Consider the following 20,857-nt stretch of genomic DNA (forward strand, 5'->3'; position numbering starts at 1 on the left):
TTTTGAAAGGTAAAATTATCTATGAGAAAATCATGCATTTTAAAACTACAAAAGAAGCTTGAGATATTTTAGAAATTTTTTTACAAAGGTTTTGACAAGGCAAAGAAGGAATATTACATACTTCACGCATAAAGTTTGAGCTTCTCTGAATGAAAAACAATTAGGCTATTATAAAGTATTTTTCATGAACACAAAAATTAGTTAATATAATGAAAGCTAATGGAAAAAAGATGACAAATCTCCTAGTTATGAAGAAGATTCTTCGAAGCCTAACATTTCATTTAGAGTAAGTGGTAACAAATATTGATAAAAAAATCAAAAGATTTGAGTGAGATATCAATTGATGAATTACAAGATTTATTGGCAGTTCAAAAATGTTTGTGGTAGCCATTAAGGAATTATTATAATCTTAGTTAAACATGATGACCAAGGAGAAAGTCTTAAACAAGATTGAGCATAACCAACATGATCAAAGTAGTAGAGGTAGAGGTGGAAGAAATAACAGTTTTGATAAATCACGCCAAAGATACAGTGAAAGAACACTAACAATAAAGGTGGAAGAGATTCAAATTAGCATGAAAAATATCAAATTCAATGTCATAAATGTAAGAAGTATGGTCACAAAGATTATAAGTCTCATATTCAATGTCATAACAAGAAAAAATTTGGTCATTATTAGTATGAATATCGGCTTAAAAACTCAAATAATAGGAATGTGCACGCCAAATTTATGGAGATTAATAAAGATGCTTCTGAGATTTTGTTTTTGGCAAGCCATAATATAGAAAAGAAAAAAAATGTATCTTTATTGATGATTTGTCATATGAACAAGAAAGCAAGAGATGCAAATTTAAAAGCTAGGAGGAGTTGATTAATAAATAAAAAGAAGAGCTAAGAAAGGAAACCGAACATATAGCTTAGAAAAGAGAAGTTATTTCTAGGTTGTTCAAACATAAGAATGATTATCTTAAACTAGAGATAAAGACAATATAAGATCAACAGAAACAAGATATTGAGTCATTTAATCATAAACGTGAAGATTTTATGAATAAAATAGAGCAAGAATGCTCTGAATAATTCAACTGGATTCAGAAAGAACAAGTAGACTTCTTGTTGGGCATTAGAATATAAAAGAGGGAATTGGAGAGCAATATTGGTAAAAGATGTGAAAAGATAGAAAGTTATTTAACGGATAAAGTGAAAGCCTTTGAGTTAGAAAAAAAATGAGCTTCAACATATTGCTTCTTTTAGAGAAAAAAAAAGAAAAAAGGAACAAGTTGCTTTAGAAAAAAAGAAACTTAATGATGAAAAAAAATGAGAATCCTATGGAAAATACATCATAACTAGTAGATGAGTGAAGCCTACTTGTAACATTAATAAATAATGATCAACAATCATAATATATTAGAAAAGGTCTCCATTGATGAATGACTATGAGCTAACTAAAACTGATCAATATAGTGGATGTGATCCACTTACTCATTTTGTTTTAATTTCATATTATGATCAATGACTTCTAAAGATGTCATTAAAGAAATAAAGTGGAAAAATGCTATGGAAGATGGAATTAATATAATTGAGAAAAACAATATATGTGAGTTGATAGAGCTTTCAAAAAAACAAAAGACTATTAGGGTAGGATTTAAACTCAATATAGAGCTGCAACTCAACCACATTAGCTATCTTTCTATTCTATCCATTTAAAAACTTTATCATTATAGCCTCCCTATCATCTATAATATTAGCTTTTATCATTGCTATTTCTATTTCTTTGTCTTAATTCTCCACTCCTAAAACCTTTCGAATAAGCTTTCGAATCATTTTTTCCCTGAAAACTAGAATTTTCATCTTAATAATGTCCAAATCTCTATCCAAACCATCCTGAAATCTATCCTCCATATCTACTCTCTCATGGACAAAACCTATACCTTAAATGTTTTGTATATATGGTGGTGAAAACTAAAACAAATGACTCACTAACTACATGTTTTTTTTTTGTAATTTTCAAGAAACCCAACAAAGTAAATCCAAAATATTCCAAATCAAGAGTTATCTCCAAGAAACCTTAAGAATCAAGATTTTTTTCTTTGATTTAAAGTAACTGGACAAACTTTATTGATGTGTTATTACAAGCAACAAAAAATAAAACCTCAGACTCTTAAAAATAAATGCAGTAGTGTAATTAAAGATTGCTCTCATATAGAGTATCTAGCCTAGTTTTGTGCTACATGAACAAAGATGGAGGGGATTGAGTATAATGAAAATAATTTTAAGGAAAACAACTAAGAAACAACTCAAATTAAAATATTGAAATCAATCAAAAGAACAAACCTTAGTTTAAGTCAACATCTACCATCAAGTCTTTTACAACTGATCATCAATACAAATATATATAAATTCATACTTTTAATATTCACCATTGGAATTATTTTTTTTATCTCTCTTTAGTCGCAGTTAATTAGAAAACAAGCAATCTAATTAACCCTAACTACTAAAAAACTCAAGACAAGTGCTAAAAATTTAAACGAGTAGCAGTCTTAAAAATAGAGAGATTGATGAAGCTAAACAACACAAGCACAAACAATTGTATTTAAGTCGGATATTCTTCCTAAGATATACTAATTTCTAATGCGACAAATCATTAACCTTAATTGTTTCACAGATTAAAGATCAAACAATTATGTATTTGATATCTGACCTAGCAGTAGGTTGTAATGAATAATAAACTAGTAATTAAATAAGACAATTATAAAAATAGACATTGAATAACATTTAATACTTAAAGTATAAATTAAACAATGGAAACAAATTAGATCTTGTAGTTTTATTGATTTTGAGGTTTTATTTTCTTTAACAAAAAAAATTTAGTTACATAGTACCATGATGAAAACTCAAAAGAGAAAAAAAAAATAAAGAAGAAGGAAGGGAAAAGAGGGAAGAGAGAATTATGATCTCATCTCTCCCTTCTCTTTTACATGTTTTCTCTGGTTTTAGAAGCCTACAAAATCTCCTAGCAATACTCTTAATATTATCCTCCACTAATAACCACTAAATCTGAATATTTAATGAAATTATTAAATAAATAAAATAAAGTCCTATTATAACAAGGAAAATGATGTCTTTAGCTGAAAATTCATTCACCAAATCTGGAAGTTTCAAAAAATAAATTCACATCATATTAAATTTGCAAGCCAAAAAATGTTCCAATATGTTGGTAGTACAGGTGCAAAGCATTCATGCCCAATTTCCACCTTGATGCAATAAATATATATCTAAACTCAAAACATGAAAGTTGTAGATCTGTTTTCTTGGTTCCATAGCACTTTAAATCATCTCAATTGGAGCTTGTATGAGAAAGTTATGCTCGGATTACAAAGTTATGTTGAAATCGCCCAATTAACTTTATTTTTCCCTTAACGCCTCCATTTGCACCCTAAATCAAAATATAAAAATAATTAGTATATTTAGACATCAAATAAGTATAAAATACTAAACATTACAAGAGAGAAATATGACATTTTGCTTTCTCATCATCTATATTTCTTTGAATTAAGATTTGCAGAAAACCCTAAAAATATCTTTTCTTGCGATTTTCTTTGTTCTTCTTTTTTATTTTTTATAAGACTTTATTAAATCAAGATCACAAATATTTTTTTTTTAACTTGATGCCGCAACTAGTTTTTAGAGAAGATAAATAACTCGACAACAATGAAGTATGTGAAAACTTGAAGGAAAAATATATAAAACATAATTTTAAAGCCTTGCTTTGACACCAATTAATGTGAATCCTATGGATATAAAGATACAAAAATCCGTAGTCAAATTGACTCTTCTCAAGAAAGCTAAGATCAGGTTTGGAATTGAGCTTGACACAATAATAACTTATACCAAGATACCAAGACTATAAATAACTGTACCCCTACCCAACATCTATAAAAAGAAACAAATGAGAAGTATAAAAGATGCCATAAAATTTGGTTAATTCTTTGTTAAGTTAGAGTAGTTCAATGAAGAACAAAAAAGTATGAGCTAAACCTCTCAAACACAATAATAATTTTTGAAATCAAAGTCTGTTAAAACAAAAAAAACCTAAATACAAGGTAAATAATTATATTTAAATTATGTAAAAATACCCTAAACAATACTGAAAAAATAATAAAAAAGTTTTAAATAAAATAGAAAAAAAAATCATAAATCAACTAGAAAACTAATACAATTTTTGTACAGTAGTTTTTAGACCTTCTCGCTAAGTTTTTCTAAAGTCTGATTTCCCTGAAAATGTAACCCAATATAGAATAAGATATCTAGAAACTTATGATAAAAGCTTAGCACGATCCAACAGTTGGATAAAAAATTATGCTTGTTAAAGTAAAATCATGCATTAGAAAAAATAAGCCTTTATTTGCTTAAATTAATTAGCACATGAAGTAGATTGATCAGATCCCTCTTATGCATGAATTAAATTGATTAAGGTCTGATCTTTACTTGTTGATATTATATCTTTGAAATCCACCTTGACCTAATGTTATGAAAAAGCCCATTAAAAACACCTTTAAGCTTCTTTGCCCTTGATCTTATAATTGGATAAATGAAACTTGCAATGGATCTTTTGATGTAGTTCAGATCGCATAACTTATAATCTTGGAGTATCGGTACAAGTTCTTATAGTGTCAAGCTCAATCAGAAGTCTGAGACTTTCAGTGGAAAAGTTGGTTGGACTATAGGTTTTTGGACTTTTATATTCATGATGTTCGCATCAGACCAGTTAGAATTTCTAATGATCATAATATTAAATGTTAAATCCTTTACATCTCATTCATGTTTCATACCTTTCACATCTTCCTCTATAAAAAAAACTTGGAAAAAAAAGAGAGTGGTCGTCGCGATGCTAGGTATGAAAATGATTTGAAAAAATTAATTTAATTTTGAGATTTTAAGCTTATTAAAATGTGTTTAATGGTTGGGAATGAAATTTTATAAGTTTCTATGATGTTTTTTTTTTCTTTTTAAATGAAAATAGCTTGAGATTTGGGTTTCAAGAGTTTAGAAATCCAGACCTTGATTTTCTCATCATCAAAGGTGATGAAAAACTGTTCTAGCAGGTGATGCATTATTCGCTATCAAAAAAAGAAAAAGAAAATGGTGAAGGCCTACTCTTCAAGGCCTGGACATGCCTAGGATTGAAAGCCTATAAGCGCCTAAACTTTATTTTTAAAAGCCTAATGCATATACCTTGCCTTTTAAGCCTAAGACATGTTTGGGCCATATTTTTAAGACTAGGCGTGTGGCCGTGTGGGTTTAATTCTCTTGGCACTCCTCTACTTTTTTTTTTGTTTATAATTATTTTTGATATTTTAAAATAAAATCCTATTTAAATAAATAAGTATAATTAAAAAACCATTTAATTATGCCAAGATTATTGTTTTTATCGTCATATTTGCATTTTTTTTAATGATTATATATGAAATTGGTATGCCCAGTTGTTCAAAAAAATTGCACATGAATATTAAATGAAAATAAAAAAAATATTTTTATTTTTGGTTGACTTTTATATTATTTCCCTAATGAATTATTTTTTTTATTTTTTATTTTTATCAAATAAAATAATCAAACATTAATTTTTTTCTTGTTGAAAATTGCTTTAAAGATTGCAATAAATTTTTATTTGAAAAATCATGTTTTTAATAAAAAATATGTTTTTATCAAAATAAAATAAGAAATAAATGAGCATGGAAAAGGGGGGCTTTGGATAAAAGAATTGAACGACTCATCACACGCACAAAAAAAAAAAAAAAAAACTTGAGGCAGTCAAAACAAATTGTATAAAATTCCGATCTGAAGATGGTAGGGAATGGAAAATAAGTAGTGGAAGGGTGAAATTGCCAGAGACCCTATTGTGATTGGCTCCCTTGGTTGGGCCTTGGTTTCAATTTACTTTCTTCGTTGTTACCCGTTTCTTCTTGTTGTTGATACCCCCAGCTCCACCATTCCCATATCCAGAGCAATCCCCAAATTCGTTGCCTGTTGTGTCTTTTGCTTACCCAGATAAGGCTAATGAAGTACAACTAGGTGATACAACGAAAAGTCGAGAAGCAATGGACTACATTGAAGACGATCCAAGGTACCCACCAAAATCTTATTCTATGAATCGATCAAAAAAACACCCTTTATATCCTCAGCGCCAAACCCCAACTCTTCACTACAACTACGATTACGATTACGATTACGATTACCTTGACGTTGACGAAGACGGCGATGAGTTGGACGATGAATTCCTGGACAAGAACGACAGCAGCTACAACCCTGGAGGCGGCTATGCTCGCAGGTTTCAACGAAACGAAGAGGGTTTTGAAAGATACCCAAAGAGGCAAAGGCTGAAAAACCCAGTTTCGAATTATGAATTTGCTCCGAGAAACCCCAGATTATTGGCATATGGAGATGGGAATTCTGCCGTGGAATGGAGCGAACATGAGAAATTTGTTCTTTTGGAGGTGTGGGGTGATAAATTCTTGCAATTGGGAAGGAACAGCCTAAGATCTGAAGATTGGGTTGATGTTGCTGAGAAAGTGTCGGAGACTTCGAAGATCGAAAGAAATGAAGCACAGTGTAGGCAAATGATGGATGTTTTGAAGAGGAGGTACAAAAAAGAGAAGGCTAAAGGGGGCAATTTTAGCAAATGGGCTTATTTTAATAAAATGGATATGTTAATGAAGCAAGAATCTGGAACTGTCGGTGGGTTTAGTTTAGCTTGTGGAGTGGATTCTGGAGAGTACGTTTTTATGGATACACGCGTGTATTTGGATCGTGCCAATATGAATGATGAGATGAGGGATAGTCCGTGTGAGTCGGAGGAGGAGGAAGAAGAAGAAGAAGAGGAAGGAGGGAGTGCTGGGAATGATGGGATGAAGGGGTTGAGAGTGTTGGCTGAATCGGTGCAGAAGTTTGGGGAGATATATGGGAAGATTGAGAGTAGTAAGAGGGAGCAGATGATGGAATTGGAAAGGATGAGGATTGAGTTTCAAATGGATTTGGAGTTGCAGAAGAAGCAAATTTTGGATAGGGCGCAGGCTGAGATTGCCAAAATAAGAGAAGAAGATGATGATGAGGAGGATGAAGACAATTCTGATGATGATGATGTTTCTGGAGGGAATATCAGCAAATAATATAGGTAGGTGTTTGCATACTTTACATAATGGTTGTGTTTTAGTTTTGGTAACTGATCTTTTTTCTTTCTGTTGGGAGTTTTGTTGAGTAATTGACATAAATAGGATTGATTTTCTGCACATTTTATTTCCTTGTTTGGCTTGAAGTTTTGATTGCTGGCTTAATTTGGTTATTTTTGCCCTGCTTGAAGTAAGGAGTTACAATAATTGCCAGGTAAAGTTATGTTGGGGAACATATTTCTTTAACAAATTTAAGAACATGTCTAACCTAAATTAGCTGTGAATGTAGACATACCATATATTCATAATTTCCAATGTTTGGCAGCATTGAGTAAAACAGTTTTTGAAATTCTTTACTGGGATTGCCTCTCCATTTTGGCTGCCAGTCCTATGTGATGCGAAGCATTTAGTGTTGGTGAGGGAACGCTGCATACAGAATTTCTTAATTATACTTGATTAATTTTATCCTCATAAGTAAACATAGGAAATTGGAAAAAAAATTAAAGGAAATGAAGCAATAGAATGGAGTGTCACAGGGCACAAAATGGTTGAGAAGTTGAAGTGAATCTTGACATTTCTTGAAAGGAATTGATTTGCAAGAAACAGATGGATGTATTGACCTTGTTGAAAGTTCAGCAACTAAACTTGTTTATTTAAATTCAAGTTGATTTTCTGAAATGTGAAGATAAAAATGATTGGAAAATTTGATTGTGCATATAAACAACTTATGGAATATGGACAGTATGACAAATGGAGTTTTGTCTTAAATTCTTTGATTGGACCTGCTCTATGATCTGGCCTGAGTGGAGAGCTAACTTGAAATTGGTGATTTATTAATGGTGTCGTCATTCTTATCCTACATATTTGTGTTTCTTACTCACTGTGAAGAAAAGAGTTGTCTTGAATTCTTTGATCGGACCTGCTCCTTTATCTAGTCTGAAAAGTTGAGAGCTAACTCGAAATTGGAGATTTATTAATGGTATCATAAACCTTTCTCTATTTGCATACAGTGCTTGCAAGCCTGATAATAAAGAGACGTTAATTTAATCAGAAAAGAACTGGTATTACATATTTTTGTTTCTTCTTGATTTGAAGAGAGCATGAATCAGTGATTAACATTCTAGGGCAAAGGCATCATAGTAGGTTAAACATTAACAGATTTTCTTGATTCAGTTAGAATGGAAATTATTAGTATACCCACATCCCTGGCAATAAACATGAAATATATTTTTACTTGTTGGAAACAGAAAAGAGCTGGCATTACATTTTTGTTTCTTCTTGATATGAAGAGAGCATGAATCAGTGATTAACATTCTAGGGCAAAGGCATCATAGTAGGTTTAACGTTAACAGATTTTCTTGATTCAGTTAGAATGGAAATTATTAGTATACCCACATCCCTGGCAATAAACATCAAATATTTTTTACTTGTTGGAAACAGAAAAGAGCTGGCATTACATATTTTTGTTTCTTCTTGATATGAAGAGATCATGAATCAGTGATTAACATTCTAGGGCAAAGGCATCATAGTAGGTTAACATTAACATATTTTCTTGATTCAGTTAGAATGGAAATTATTAGTATACCAGCATCCCTGGCAATAAACATCAAATATATTTTTACTTGTTGGAAACAGAAAAGAGCTGGCATTACATATTTTTGTTTCTTCTTGATATGAAGAGAGCATGAATCAGTGATTAACATTCTAGGGCAAAGACATCATAGTAGGTTTAACATTAACATATTTTCTTGATTCAGTTAGAATGGAAATTATTGGTATACCAACATCCCTGGCAAGAAACATCAAATATATTTTTACTTGTTGAAATGACAGGTTAGGATGGCAGATAATTGTGGTTGGCAAATTTGGACAGTAGAGTACAGTAAGTTTCCATGACATCTGATTTAGTAACAGTGAATGCTGATTTTTTCGAATATTTAAAGTTGCTAAACATTGAAGTTTTAGAAGACCTGAATATTATGTGATGGCAAATTTGGACAATACAACACAATAGTAAATGCTGATGTTTTTCCAGGGCGTGTGATCTTTCAATAGTAAATGCTGCTCCCTCTGAAACATTTAAAGTTCCTGTACATTAAAGTTTCGGCCATATGAATATTATGCAATGTTGTTCTTCAAAATTTCCTTTAGATGGATGCATGCTTTTGGAGATCTATGGGATTTTAGAAAAAAATCTCCTTTGGTGTTGTAATTCTCTATTTGGAGTGCCTGAATTTCTGAGATGAGTCTTGTTTATTGTTCCTATATTCTGTCCTTAAAACTATAAATTCTCCTGCCCAAAACAAAAAGGTCATCAGGAATGCGACCATGTTTTGTGGAGAGAGTTTTTCTTTGAAAATAATTTGAACTCATGTTGAGCAAGAGTGATCCTGAAAAGAAGTTGCAGTTGGTTGTTTTATTGACTTTTTTGCTCAGTTGCATGTAGATGCTGATAAATTAAGGTATGGAAACTTGTCTGTGAAGTTTTCGTTGTATGATGGGAATGTGTTTTTGTTGATGGTTGTCAAGTTATCTTGGTAATAATGTGAGGGTCAACCTATGAGCTACCCTTAGACTTATTATGTTTGTTTCATGCGGTGATTTAAAGGCTTTGTTGATTGTATAACTGATTTTTCTTGAAGTAGATGCATTTTCTTTCTTGTTTTTAGCTTGCGAGACCTGAATAGTTTGCTAGATTTTAAATTTGGTTTATATTTTGGGCTGTTCAAGACACCAGTGCTACTTTATTAAGTTTTAGTGTCTGCAATTTCTTATAATGTTTTACCCTTTCCTATATTATGATAAATATTGTGGTAATTCTTGTAACAGTGATTTTGAAGGCCGTGTTCTTGGCATTTGAAGTTTCTTATGAAATTTGAACAATGCGTGGAGAGAGAACTGCTTTTAATCAGAGTTTACCAAAAAGCCTAGCTATGTTGGACTTCCAAGGTTTTTCAGAATTTAATGGGTATGTGGAAGTTATGTATTAAAGATCTCACATGCATTTTCTCATTGTTGGGATTTCATTGGTAGCTTAGATTCTTGTTCTACTTGTTAAAGAACTGATAACGATTTATGCTGTTCGACATTTCCTTTTAAGATGCCAGTATTATGTAATCTGAGTAGCCTCGTTGAATCAACAGCTAAAAAAAGTAATCTTTTCTGGTGAATCACACGGATATTCCATGTTTGTTCATGCAATTCTGGCTGAGAGTGAAAAACAAAAAAGGAAAGGACAAAAAAAGTAATCTTTTCTGGTGAATCACACGGATATTCCATTTTTAGCTGGGAGATGGTTGCCTGCCTGCCTGCCTGCCTGCTAAATTCATGCCCCCCTCCCTAGCCTAGATGTTCATAAAGAGATCAAGGAAGAAATGATAGTTCCTTGAGGGTAGTTAAGGCGAAAACATTAGTGTAATGATTACCTTGTCTTCTCTACTAAGCTTTAAATATTTATCCACTTGCAAATATAGTAATTGTCAAACGGCACCGCTAAAAATACTAATCTTTTTCAAAACAAATGTATTGCAACCACAAGTGAAGTTTCTTTACAAGAAAATAATTGCCTCACTGTATTTCTGCTGTGGATGGATGGATCGGAAGTCCTCATCTATATTTCGTCAGGGAACAGCTCCTCCTTTAGTGAAGGAGCAATCCACTGTATTTGAATGTCGGTGATATCCCAGAGATCATCACCCTCCTTTTGCACTAAAATTTCTTCTTCTTTCATTTTCGTGATCATCCTTCTCAATAAACTTGGTACTATTTGTTGCAATTTTGTCTCGCCCCAGACTCCCAAATCCGCCTTCATACATGTATCCATTCTTCTCAAAACTCCCAGCCAGAAAGTCCTAAACCCAGGGCTGGCTGCTATCTGCTTAAGGAACAGCATGTAAACATCTGTAAGGAGCTCCATTGCAAGTTTTAGAGTTCCTTCCATACCTCTCATCTCCCTTTCTGCGTTCTCACGCCTTGAATATTCCACCATCTTTTCGTGTAAGTCGTCTAACATTGCAAATATAACCAGGTTAAAACAAGTGATGCAGTTGACTGGTGTGAAGTCAAGCTCCTCGGCCAAAGTAAAACTTTTCTGAAGCGACGCAATTGCATGGTTTCTCATCTCTTCTCGTCGTGCTAAGCTGGTTTTTCTAAATGCTTCACCGAGTTTGATAAATAGATTCATGGTATAGTTGCCAGAACCTTTTATGATGTCCTCAACCGAGGAATTGCTTGCATTGCTTACCATGCTATGATTACTTCCCGGATCAGAGTAATTTCTGTACCAATGGATAAGTAAATTCACTGAATCTGATAGAAGGTCTAGTATCTTCAGGTTCTTCTCTAGCGGACTGTTCTTGAGTGCAACAAATCCAAATGCACAATCAATACAATAAGCGTAATTTATACGTGAAACATGTCCAGTGTCAGACATCAAGGTGATCAAAGTCTCAACACCTTGCTCGTAGGTTTCCAAGTGTCGGCCTGAAACAGATAACATATGGAGTGCTGATTTCCAGCCAAGATGAGTTTGTAAATTTTCCGGATATCCAATAAGAATCTTGCTTATTGTATTTGTTATGGACTCACAACATGTGTCAAGAATTTCTTTATCGAGCTTCCACATCAAATTTATGGATTTGAAAATCAACTCCTCTGAGATTTTATCAGCTCTGGATGAAGAAAGAAGCTTGAGACATACCTTGAAAAGACATAAAATGGCCTTTTCAGCAAATGGGATAGGGGAGAAAAGAGGAAACTGAGCAACTACTAGCAAATAATCATGGAATGAAGGCCAAAATGTCTGGAATCTGTGAATGTTGGCCAAAGCAATGACAGTTACCAAATCCCAACAGAACCCAACTGTCTCTTCCTCTTCAACTGGGGTGCTGAACTTTTGACCTTTCCCAGCCGCTGCAAATATCAAAGAACGCCCAAGATTCAGCACAGTGTCTTCAGGTAAAGTTGAACTATTGCTGAAGATGCTCCCAATTCGGCACTGTTTGATAATCTTGATGTTTCGCTCAAATTCACTCATTCCGAGAGATAATGAATCTTCCATGCTCTCTACTGATAGAAATTGTGAGAACCGACTAATAGCGTTAGGAGTCTGATTGTCGCCAAATTTAGGATCGTGGGAGGGAGAGATGACACCTGTTTCAGTACTTAAGTTTGCTGAGGCAGCATTATCAAAATCAATCGCAGACTCAGGAATTAGCTTAAGCCTTTTGAGTTTCAACAAGCAGTCCACAATATTCCTCCAGCCCGCTCGAATTGAATCTCCAAAGCTGTTTGCAATGGTGAAAATGGCAAGAGTAGCCATTTTTGGTTTCATGTCATTGCTAAAAGCGAACAATGTTTCTTCTGCAGAGGCATAAGGGTTTAGCAATGTAGTGAATTTGGAAAACGAGGCAATGAGCTCGTCAAGTGTATCTTCTAGGCCATACTGAGCTATCCTAGCTACTGACATCAATCCTTCAATGCATTCATGGAACATCTCATCTTCATCAGAATGCTCAAAGAATGCAGAAAGAGCTGCAATTGATGGACCTGCTACGCAAGCAAACATATCTCTTCCCAGCTGACGATCAAAATCACATTGGATGTAGAGCTGCATAACTTTGGATTGGTTCATCAGCTCCATCCACCTGCCTGGGTTCATCTCCACTAGCAAACCAGATTGACCAAAAACTGCGATTGGATTGGTTGCGATTGATTGGAAAAGCTCAGAAAGGTACTCTCTGGGAAGATCCTGCCCCCCATTGATTGCTCTATTGTTCCGGATAAATTCCTCCTCGGTCATCTTTTTCTTAACTTGTGGATTATGTTGATCAGTATTGAGCATTATGAGGGAGTAACAAAGGATGAAGACTGCATCCTTGCTAGCAAATATATCTGAGGATTGTTGGTCATAAAATCTATCCGAGAATGCTTCAAGGATCCGCTGAATCTTTTGGGATTCCCCTGGTAACCGAAAGGCTGCGAGATAGGTACGGAGTGCTGTGTCAAGAATCACGCCTGAAAATCCGAAGGTTTCTGCGAATTCTCGAAGAACTTGAAGATGAAACTCATCAGGATCACCAAGATAATCTCCCATCATGTTCTTGTCTAGTTCTGGTGTGTAGCGAAAGAACATAGCAATGTCTTTTGGATCTGCTGGATCTGAGACTAATTGGCAAAGTTTCAAGTACTCCAAACCTTTCTTCTCGTCTCGATTAAAATGGTCCCTAGCAATCAACAGTTTCTTTTTCTGTGTTCTCCTTATTCTTGAGTCTTCTACCCAAGTCTCCAAATCTAAATCGTCTTTGGACTTCTCGTCCCAAAAGGGTCTATACTCGGTAATTTCAACTGGATATGATCCAAAAGGACATGAATCACCTTGATTGTCAATGTTCTCCGCGATGGTGTGCATTATGATCACTAGACCTTCAAAGGCTTGGACTTGTATGGTGGTCAAAGGGACAGCCCCTGGAAATGCGAGCTTGCATAGCAACTTTCCAATCTCCTCGAATACACTTAGGCAGGTAGGATGGCAGTCATAGTTGACGTACACTTCCATTATAAATGATGATTGCCTCAAGAAATTTATAATTGCTTCAACTGCAACTTCTTGGAGGTGAACTGAAGATCCTGTAGAAGCTACTCTCAGTATTACAAATCTGAAAAAGGCTTCTAGTTGAAGACGAATGAACCTGCAGAATTAAACACAGACATAACTCAGAAAAAAAAAGTTTTGGATCAAATAAATAATCAATAACTACAGAAATACAAATCTCACCTTTTAAGAAAGTGATAAATATTCAAAACAATACTGCAGATCATGGAGAATAGAAGGGGGGCTGATCGAGTTCCATAATGGATCAAATGGTGAAACAGGTCATCCTGAATCATCCTCAAGAGTTTGGGGTGCTTCCCAATTTCAGGTCCACCCAACTCTATGCAAGAATTTATCAAAACCAAGGAGAAAAGCTGAACATCCTCATCAGCTGCATGAGATGTAGACCCTTCTGTCTCCACAACCTGAACCACGTTAAGCAATGAGCACAAGAAGTGAAAGATGTCAACAGCACAGCGAACTCCATAACCAGAATCTGAATCGGTGCCATCGTCAACATCCTCCGTATCAGACTCGCATTGCTCGGGTTTTACCTCAATTTCTAACAACCTCGAAAATATAACCTGTAAAACTTCATGCATTGCATATCTTGCACTGCGTTGAAGCAAATCACTCCTGTTCGCTGATTGTTGAACAACTTGGAAACATGTATTCACCAGGGTACAAACAGCATGATTCGAAAGCAAAATTGAAGCGCTGTGTCTCATGACTGCTGTCAAAACCTGTAGAATTCTCAGCATCACAGCTTCTTCACATGCTTGGTTTGTAGTTTCAAGGCGACAAGTGGAAACCCCAGTTACAATACAAGTTATTGCATCTCTAGCTCCAGGGGTCTTCTCGTTGAAGATTTCGAGCCTGAGAATCTTCAAAATGGCCGAAAGTGCAACAATTGTGGCGGCTGCGGGAATGTTTTCGCCTTGTACCACATCGAGAAATGGGGAGATATAAATGGAGGGATCTATGGTTTGCCATTCTTGTTGAGGATTGAAGATTAAGGAACGCAGAGATTTCAAGGAATTAAGAATATTGGTATCGCTTTGACTATCTGAAGTATAGAAGGACGGTTCTTGTTGCGGCCGCCGCATCACGGCCAAGACAGCGCCCAGCTCGGTGTTCAACATGCAGGCGGAGGTAATTTCTTTTCTTTTCTTTTTCTGTTGGTATGACTTACATAGCTTTCTTTCTTCTTCCTCTCCTCCTGTTGACTCCATTCTTTCTTTTTTCTTGTTTTACTCACCAAGGGGAAAATAACGATAAAAACGGTTAGGAAAGGAAGTTGAGGTCCTATAATCAACTAACGAAAACGAACAAAAAACGGAAATTGAGGTTGAGGTTGAGGTTGAGAATATAGCCTTCTTTTTTTCTTTTTTATTTTTCAATCCCTCTTCTGCTTCCTGAGAATAATAGAAAAAAATGATTTTGAGGTGGAAGTCATACCTGGAAATGAATATCCTGACACTTGTAAAAAATGTGGCGAACTCAGGAGAAAGGTGCTAAACAAGAGGATAATTTAACCTATCTTTGGATGGCAAAAACTTGTATGGTTAAGAAGGACTATTTGAAGCCATTTATATCTCCTAGTTTTTTGAGGAATATGCCTAAAGAAGTAATTGAATCGGCTGACAATACCAGGATTGAGCAACCTCATCGCTTATGAGACTAGGCGGGCAAGGAAAATCATTCCGCATCCCTTAGCACTGCAGAAGCCAATTCCTGCATCAATTTTCATTTCCCAGATCTCCCTTCTCATTTCACAACATAATAACAAGGTATAAAAGATATATATATATATATATATATATATATATATATATATATATATATATATATATATATATATCATCTTCAGATAGGGATTTCTACAAGACAACATGCATTTTCTATCTACTCTACTCTTTCAGCTACAAGATTCACACAAGCTCTTCCACTCATGCCACATGCAAAACAATGCGCCGAAAACATCGTAATCATCAACATTACTAAGAAGTTGAGAATTATGTATATTGTATTATATATTTGTGAAAACATGAAGAGTAATATATACAGGAATTATGTGTTACTGCAGATCTAGTATTTCAAGTAAGCAGATCATATGATAAAAGCTAATTACATTGACATCTTATAATCTCGTTGAATCAATTAGTGAGATTTGTTTTCCTTTACCACTCCCCTCAATTCACTGTCTTGTAACAGATTAGCTTTTCTTTAACACTCCTCCTCCTGTTGGAGTATATATATCAATAGTTCCCAACTTACTAAGAAGTTGGAAATTTGCTGCTGAGAAAAACTTTCAAGTTCTTAATAATTTCTGCTTCATTATTATATGTGATCTCCATGTCATCAACATATAACAACACAATAGTGAGTGAAGTCCCCTTCGCTTGAGTGAATAAAGAGTAATTTGCCTTGGATTGACTGAAACCGATGGTCTATATTGCTAAAGAAAATTCTCCAAACCAGCTTCTGGATGCCTGCTTAAGCCTATATAAAGATTTATGGAGTGGATAAACAATGTTCTCCCCTTGTCGATGACAACGATGACAACCCGGAGGAGGCAACATATAAATTTTCTTTTGGAGTTCACCATGAAGAAAAGCATTTTGAACATCCATTTGATGTAAAGATCAGTTGCTAACAACAACCGCAACCAAGAGGCAACATACAATAATGAGTTTGGCTACTAGTGTGAAGGTCTCTTTATAGCCAATGCTTTCATGTTGGGTGAAACCTTTTGCGACGAGATGTGCTTTGTAATGTTCAAGAGTCCCATCAGATTGATACTTAACCCATTTGCAGCCGATAGGTCATTGTCTAGGTGGAAGAGGGACAAAACTCCAGGTATTGTTGTCTGAGAGAGCTTTGAGTTCGGCTTGTATGACAGTGATATAGTGAGGGTTTTGACAAGCCTGTTCATAAGTAGTAGGCTCTACCGAGTGAGAGATATGAATAAGAAAACATCAATATTTAAGGGGAAAACATTAATAGGAAACATACTGATGAAGTGGATGTCGTGTGCTGAACATGGACCATGAGGATGTCGTTGTGGATGGGAGCAAAGTTGAGTGATGGGCCATGTAATCTTTAAAGTGAGCTGGTGGTTTGATGGGACAGGTGGATTAGTGTTACGTGGCTTGATGGGATCTGACAGTAACAACAGTTTCTGGTGGGGTTGCGGTGATTGTAGAAGGAAAGGTAGTTTTGGGTGTGGTGTCAGTTATGGTAGTTGCTGATGTGACTGCGATGACTGTAAGGATGGGTTTGGGAATGGGATCAGAAGGATTGGTGTTGTGTGATGGGTGAATTTTTATGAGAAGTGGATCTAGAGTAGGAGCGAGAGATGGATAAACAAGTTGCATTACAGGTTGGCTGTCAGGCGTGAGGGAGTGTAGGGAAAAATATGCTTATGAAAGATGACATTTCGTGAGGTGAAAAATTTATGTGTGATTACATCATACAACTTATAACCCTTTTGGCCAATGGGATAACCAAGAAAAATACAATGACGTGCATGAACATCAAACTTATTAGTAGGTGTGAGGTTGGTAACATAACTAAGACATCAAAAAACATGTAAGTGCGTATAGGTTGGCAATGGGTTGTGCAAAAGCTCGTATGGTGATTTATGAGAGAGTAATGGTGTGGGAAGGCAATTTATGAGATAATTAGCAGTTTGAATACTTTCCCCCTAAACTTTTGAAGGTAAATTGGCTTGAAATTGAAGAGCACGACTAATATTTAAAAGGTGCCTATATTTAAGTTCAATAACCCCGTTTTGTTGTGGTGTGTAAGAACAAGAATGTTGAAAAAAAGTCCCACACGAGTCTAAATAAGAGTGCATGGAAAGAAATTCACTACCATTATCTGTATGAAGAATCTTAATGTCTTTTTGAAATTGTGTTTTGACCCAAGAGAAAAAAGATTTCAAAATTGATTGTGTGTCGGATTTGAATTTCATAAAATGCACTCAAGTAAAACGAGTATAATCGTCTACAATATTAAGAAAGTACTGAGCCCTAAAATGTGTTGGATGCCTGTGAGGTCCTCAAATATCACAATGAATTAAGTCAAAAGGTGCATAAGTTTTTATTTTACTATGACCAAAGGGTAAACGAGTTTGTTTTGTTAAAGGGCAAATGTCACAAATATGTATGGAATCAAACATGATTTCAACATGATTTTTTGCTAATAAAAGTAAAGGTGCAGATGATGGGTGCCCTAGACGTTGATGCCATAGGTTATTGGTATAGTAAATGTGGTTGGCGAGATGATGATTTTGTCTTGGTGTAATGTAGTAGAGGCCATCAAAATGTTTGTCCAGACCAATCATCCTCCTTGTGTCCATGTCCTGCAAAATACAAAAATTCGAATAGAATGTTACCATACAATGTAAAGTTCTTGTTAATTTATTGACAAACAATAAATTGACATGAAATATTGGTACGTAAAGAACTTTATCGAGAGATAGTTCATGTGATAATTTTATAGAGGCCATGTGTCTTATTTTTGTTTGTCCCCCATTTGATAAACCAACATATTCATGTTGAGTATTTGTGTTGGGCGTTGATGGTGAATACGATATATGATCAATTGCTCCAGTGTCAATAATCCAACAAAGAGTTGAATGTGAACTTGTTTATGCTATATTGCATTTTAACGAGATACCTGCTATACATGGCTATCCATTACCATTGCAGAGCATGACTATGATCTGATTATACTCCTCAATAGTGAATGTAGGGCCATCTGGAACTGGAGTGTTAGGCTTGGAATTTGTAGCAGTGTGAACAACACTTGTAGTTGATTTACTAGTGGTAAAAGCACAGATAATTAAAGGAGAAGTTTAGTGCTTAAACTTTAAATGAGTGTTTGATAGTATAATAGTTTTTATTTTAAAAAATAAATCCGTTTCACTTGAAAAAATATTAAATTGATATTTTTATAATACTTTTCAATAATTTTGATTTACTGATGTGAAAAATAAAAAATAAAAAAATTATTTTAATGTATTTTAAATAAAAATACATTTGTAAAGTACTTTACACCACAACACCAAATTTACAATAAAAAATAAACCTTTTTTAATAGGTTTTTTTTTATTATTGATTTTGAGTTCTTACTATTTATATCTTGAGTTGTTCTTGATGGGGTTAACTATAAAACTATGTATATCTTGAACCGTTCTAGTTTATTAATTAGTTTTTGAATTGAACTAATATGGTTTTTTTTTTAAAGATGGATTGAGATAAATAAAAAAATAATTCAACTGTTGGGAAAATTTTAATATGCTTAAGAAGTAATTAGTAAAATGCTATTAGTTATTTTATAAAATCTACTTTGAAAAAAAAAAGACATAAAAAGAAGATAACAGGGAATATAAAACCCTTGATAAATAAATTGATAAAAATATTCACAAGAATTTCGCTTTTTTAAAAGTTGTATGCTGCCCACTTTGAATAAAAAAATAAATATAAAGAGAAGATGAGAGAGAATATAAATTTCATATCATGAATAATAATAAAAAGTCTTTATTTAGTATTTATCTCTTATACATATATCTCATTATTTCTTTAAAGTGAACCCTTGTAAATCATTTATACGTTATCACTATTTCCTATGTAATCACCATAAAATTACTCATTTAAATAAATAAAATAGATATATACAGGAAATATTAGAGTATTTTTTTGATATTACAATAATAGTTACTTTTTAAAATACTTTTTATTTGAAAATTGAAATAATTTTTTTATTTTTAAAAATTTCTTTTTAAAATCACTATATCAAAACAATATAAAAACATTAAAATAAATTAATTTTAAAAAATTAATTTCTTAAAAGCATTTTAAAAATGAAAAAAATAAACAGCTTTAAAATATGCATATTTTACTCCCCTTGCGTATCAAGCACGTGAATGTTTTGGGATCAACCAATAACAAAATGCCAGATCATCGAAAGAATATAGAAAATTTTGAGGTATCGACCCACAAGCAACCGCGGGAACCTTCCAGAGATCAAACCAGCACAGAACCTTCCAGAGAGCTCACCTCCTATATAAACCTTCCTCTTCGCTGACCTTCATCATCTCTCTTCCTTGTTCATAATCGTTCTCTCATTTCCCGTAATTTATCTCATTGTTCTATTTCTGTGTCGAAAAAAATGCCAAGCAGATCAGCAGGAGTAATAAAGCAGGACTGGGAGCCGGTGGTGATGCACAAGGCGAAGCCCAAGTCCCAAGACCTTCGCGATCCGAAGGTAGTGAACCATGCCCTCCGATCGGGTGCTCCAGTCCAGACAATCAAGAAATTCGACGCTGGGTCTAATAAGAAAGCAACGGCACCGGTGGTGTATGCCAGGAAGTTGGAGGAGGAGACGGAGCCAGCGTCGTTGGGCAGGATTTCTACGGAGGTGAGGCAGGCGATTCAAAAAGCGCGGCTGGAGAAGAAGATGAGCCAGACAGAGCTTGCTAAGCTGATTAATGAGCAGCCAAAGGTGGTCCAAGAGTATGAGAATGGAAAGGCGGTGCCTAACCAAGCTATTTTGGCCAAGATGGAGAGAGTGCTAGGCGTGAAGCTTAGAGGGAAGACTGGCAAGTGAGATTATGTAAATTAGTAATGTTAGGATTTGGTTTGTGTTCTTGCGAAATAAAGTACAAGTTTTATGGGCAACCCCAATTACCTTCGAATTATCAAGTCTGGGCTTGGTTGGTGTTTGTTAATGTTATTTTAATTTCTTGCCGAATTGTTATACCAATAGTTGTGAGATCTGCTTCCGAGCTTCAATCAATCGAATGTAAATACTTCGAAGTGAGTAGAGAATTGGCATATATATACTTCACAAGCTAGAAGCACTCTTGTAGGTGGTCATATCCAAGGAGAGCTACGTAAAACTTGTAGGGATCGTTCGTGTCAATTGTTATTTTGCCATTGACAAGGACTGTCCTGTTCGAGATCATAAGACGAGCGGGTGTCTGGAAAAGATCATGGATTGGATGCCCTTCATAAGACTATCTCCATGTTAACAAAGTCGTTCCTTCTCTTAATCCATGTTCCATGTTAAATTTAAGAGAGAATTTTATCATATT

At 34.4% G+C, this 20,857-nt stretch overlaps 3 protein-coding genes across 4 annotated transcripts; 2 read left to right on the plus strand and 1 right to left on the minus strand.

Annotated features, from left to right (window-relative positions):
* The first annotated feature begins 5,825 nt into the window (after positions 1-5,825).
* On the plus strand, positions 5,826-10,333 carry LOC133674460 (trihelix transcription factor ASIL2). Of its 2 annotated transcripts, XR_009835234.1 has the most exons (3): positions 5,826-7,168; positions 8,997-9,045; positions 9,993-10,333. XR_009835234.1 is itself a non-coding variant. In XM_062095568.1 (2 exons), the coding sequence occupies exon 1, from the start codon at positions 6,096-6,098 to the stop codon at positions 7,161-7,163; it is 1,068 nt and encodes a 355-aa protein (XP_061951552.1). In that variant the 5' UTR covers positions 5,827-6,095; the 3' UTR covers positions 7,164-7,168; positions 9,993-10,333. The 2 variants fall into 2 exon arrangements, 1 of the variants encoding a protein (XP_061951552.1); XM_062095568.1 differs by lacking the exon at positions 8,997-9,045 and having other exon boundaries at positions 5,827-7,168.
* Positions 10,334-10,636: 303 nt separating this feature from the next.
* Positions 10,637-15,374, minus strand: LOC133674461 (ARF guanine-nucleotide exchange factor GNL2). The gene is made up of 2 exons (XM_062095569.1): positions 13,939-15,374; positions 10,637-13,852 (listed from the first exon to the last, which is right to left on the minus strand). Exons 1-2 carry the CDS (start codon positions 14,985-14,987, stop codon positions 10,774-10,776), a joined length of 4,128 nt encoding a protein of 1,375 aa, XP_061951553.1. The 5' UTR covers positions 14,988-15,374; the 3' UTR covers positions 10,637-10,773.
* Positions 15,375-19,849: 4,475 nt separating this feature from the next.
* Positions 19,850-20,441, plus strand: LOC133674210 (multiprotein-bridging factor 1c). The gene has a single exon (XM_062095229.1). The coding sequence runs from the start codon at positions 19,933-19,935 to the stop codon at positions 20,368-20,370; it is 438 nt and encodes a 145-aa protein (XP_061951213.1). The 5' UTR covers positions 19,850-19,932; the 3' UTR covers positions 20,371-20,441.
* The last annotated feature ends 416 nt before the right edge of the window (positions 20,442-20,857 follow it).

The sequence above is a fragment of the Populus nigra genome, chromosome 15, assembly GCF_951802175.1.
Source record: "Populus nigra chromosome 15, ddPopNigr1.1, whole genome shotgun sequence".
NCBI classification, from domain to species: Eukaryota; Viridiplantae; Streptophyta; class Magnoliopsida; order Malpighiales; family Salicaceae; genus Populus; species Populus nigra.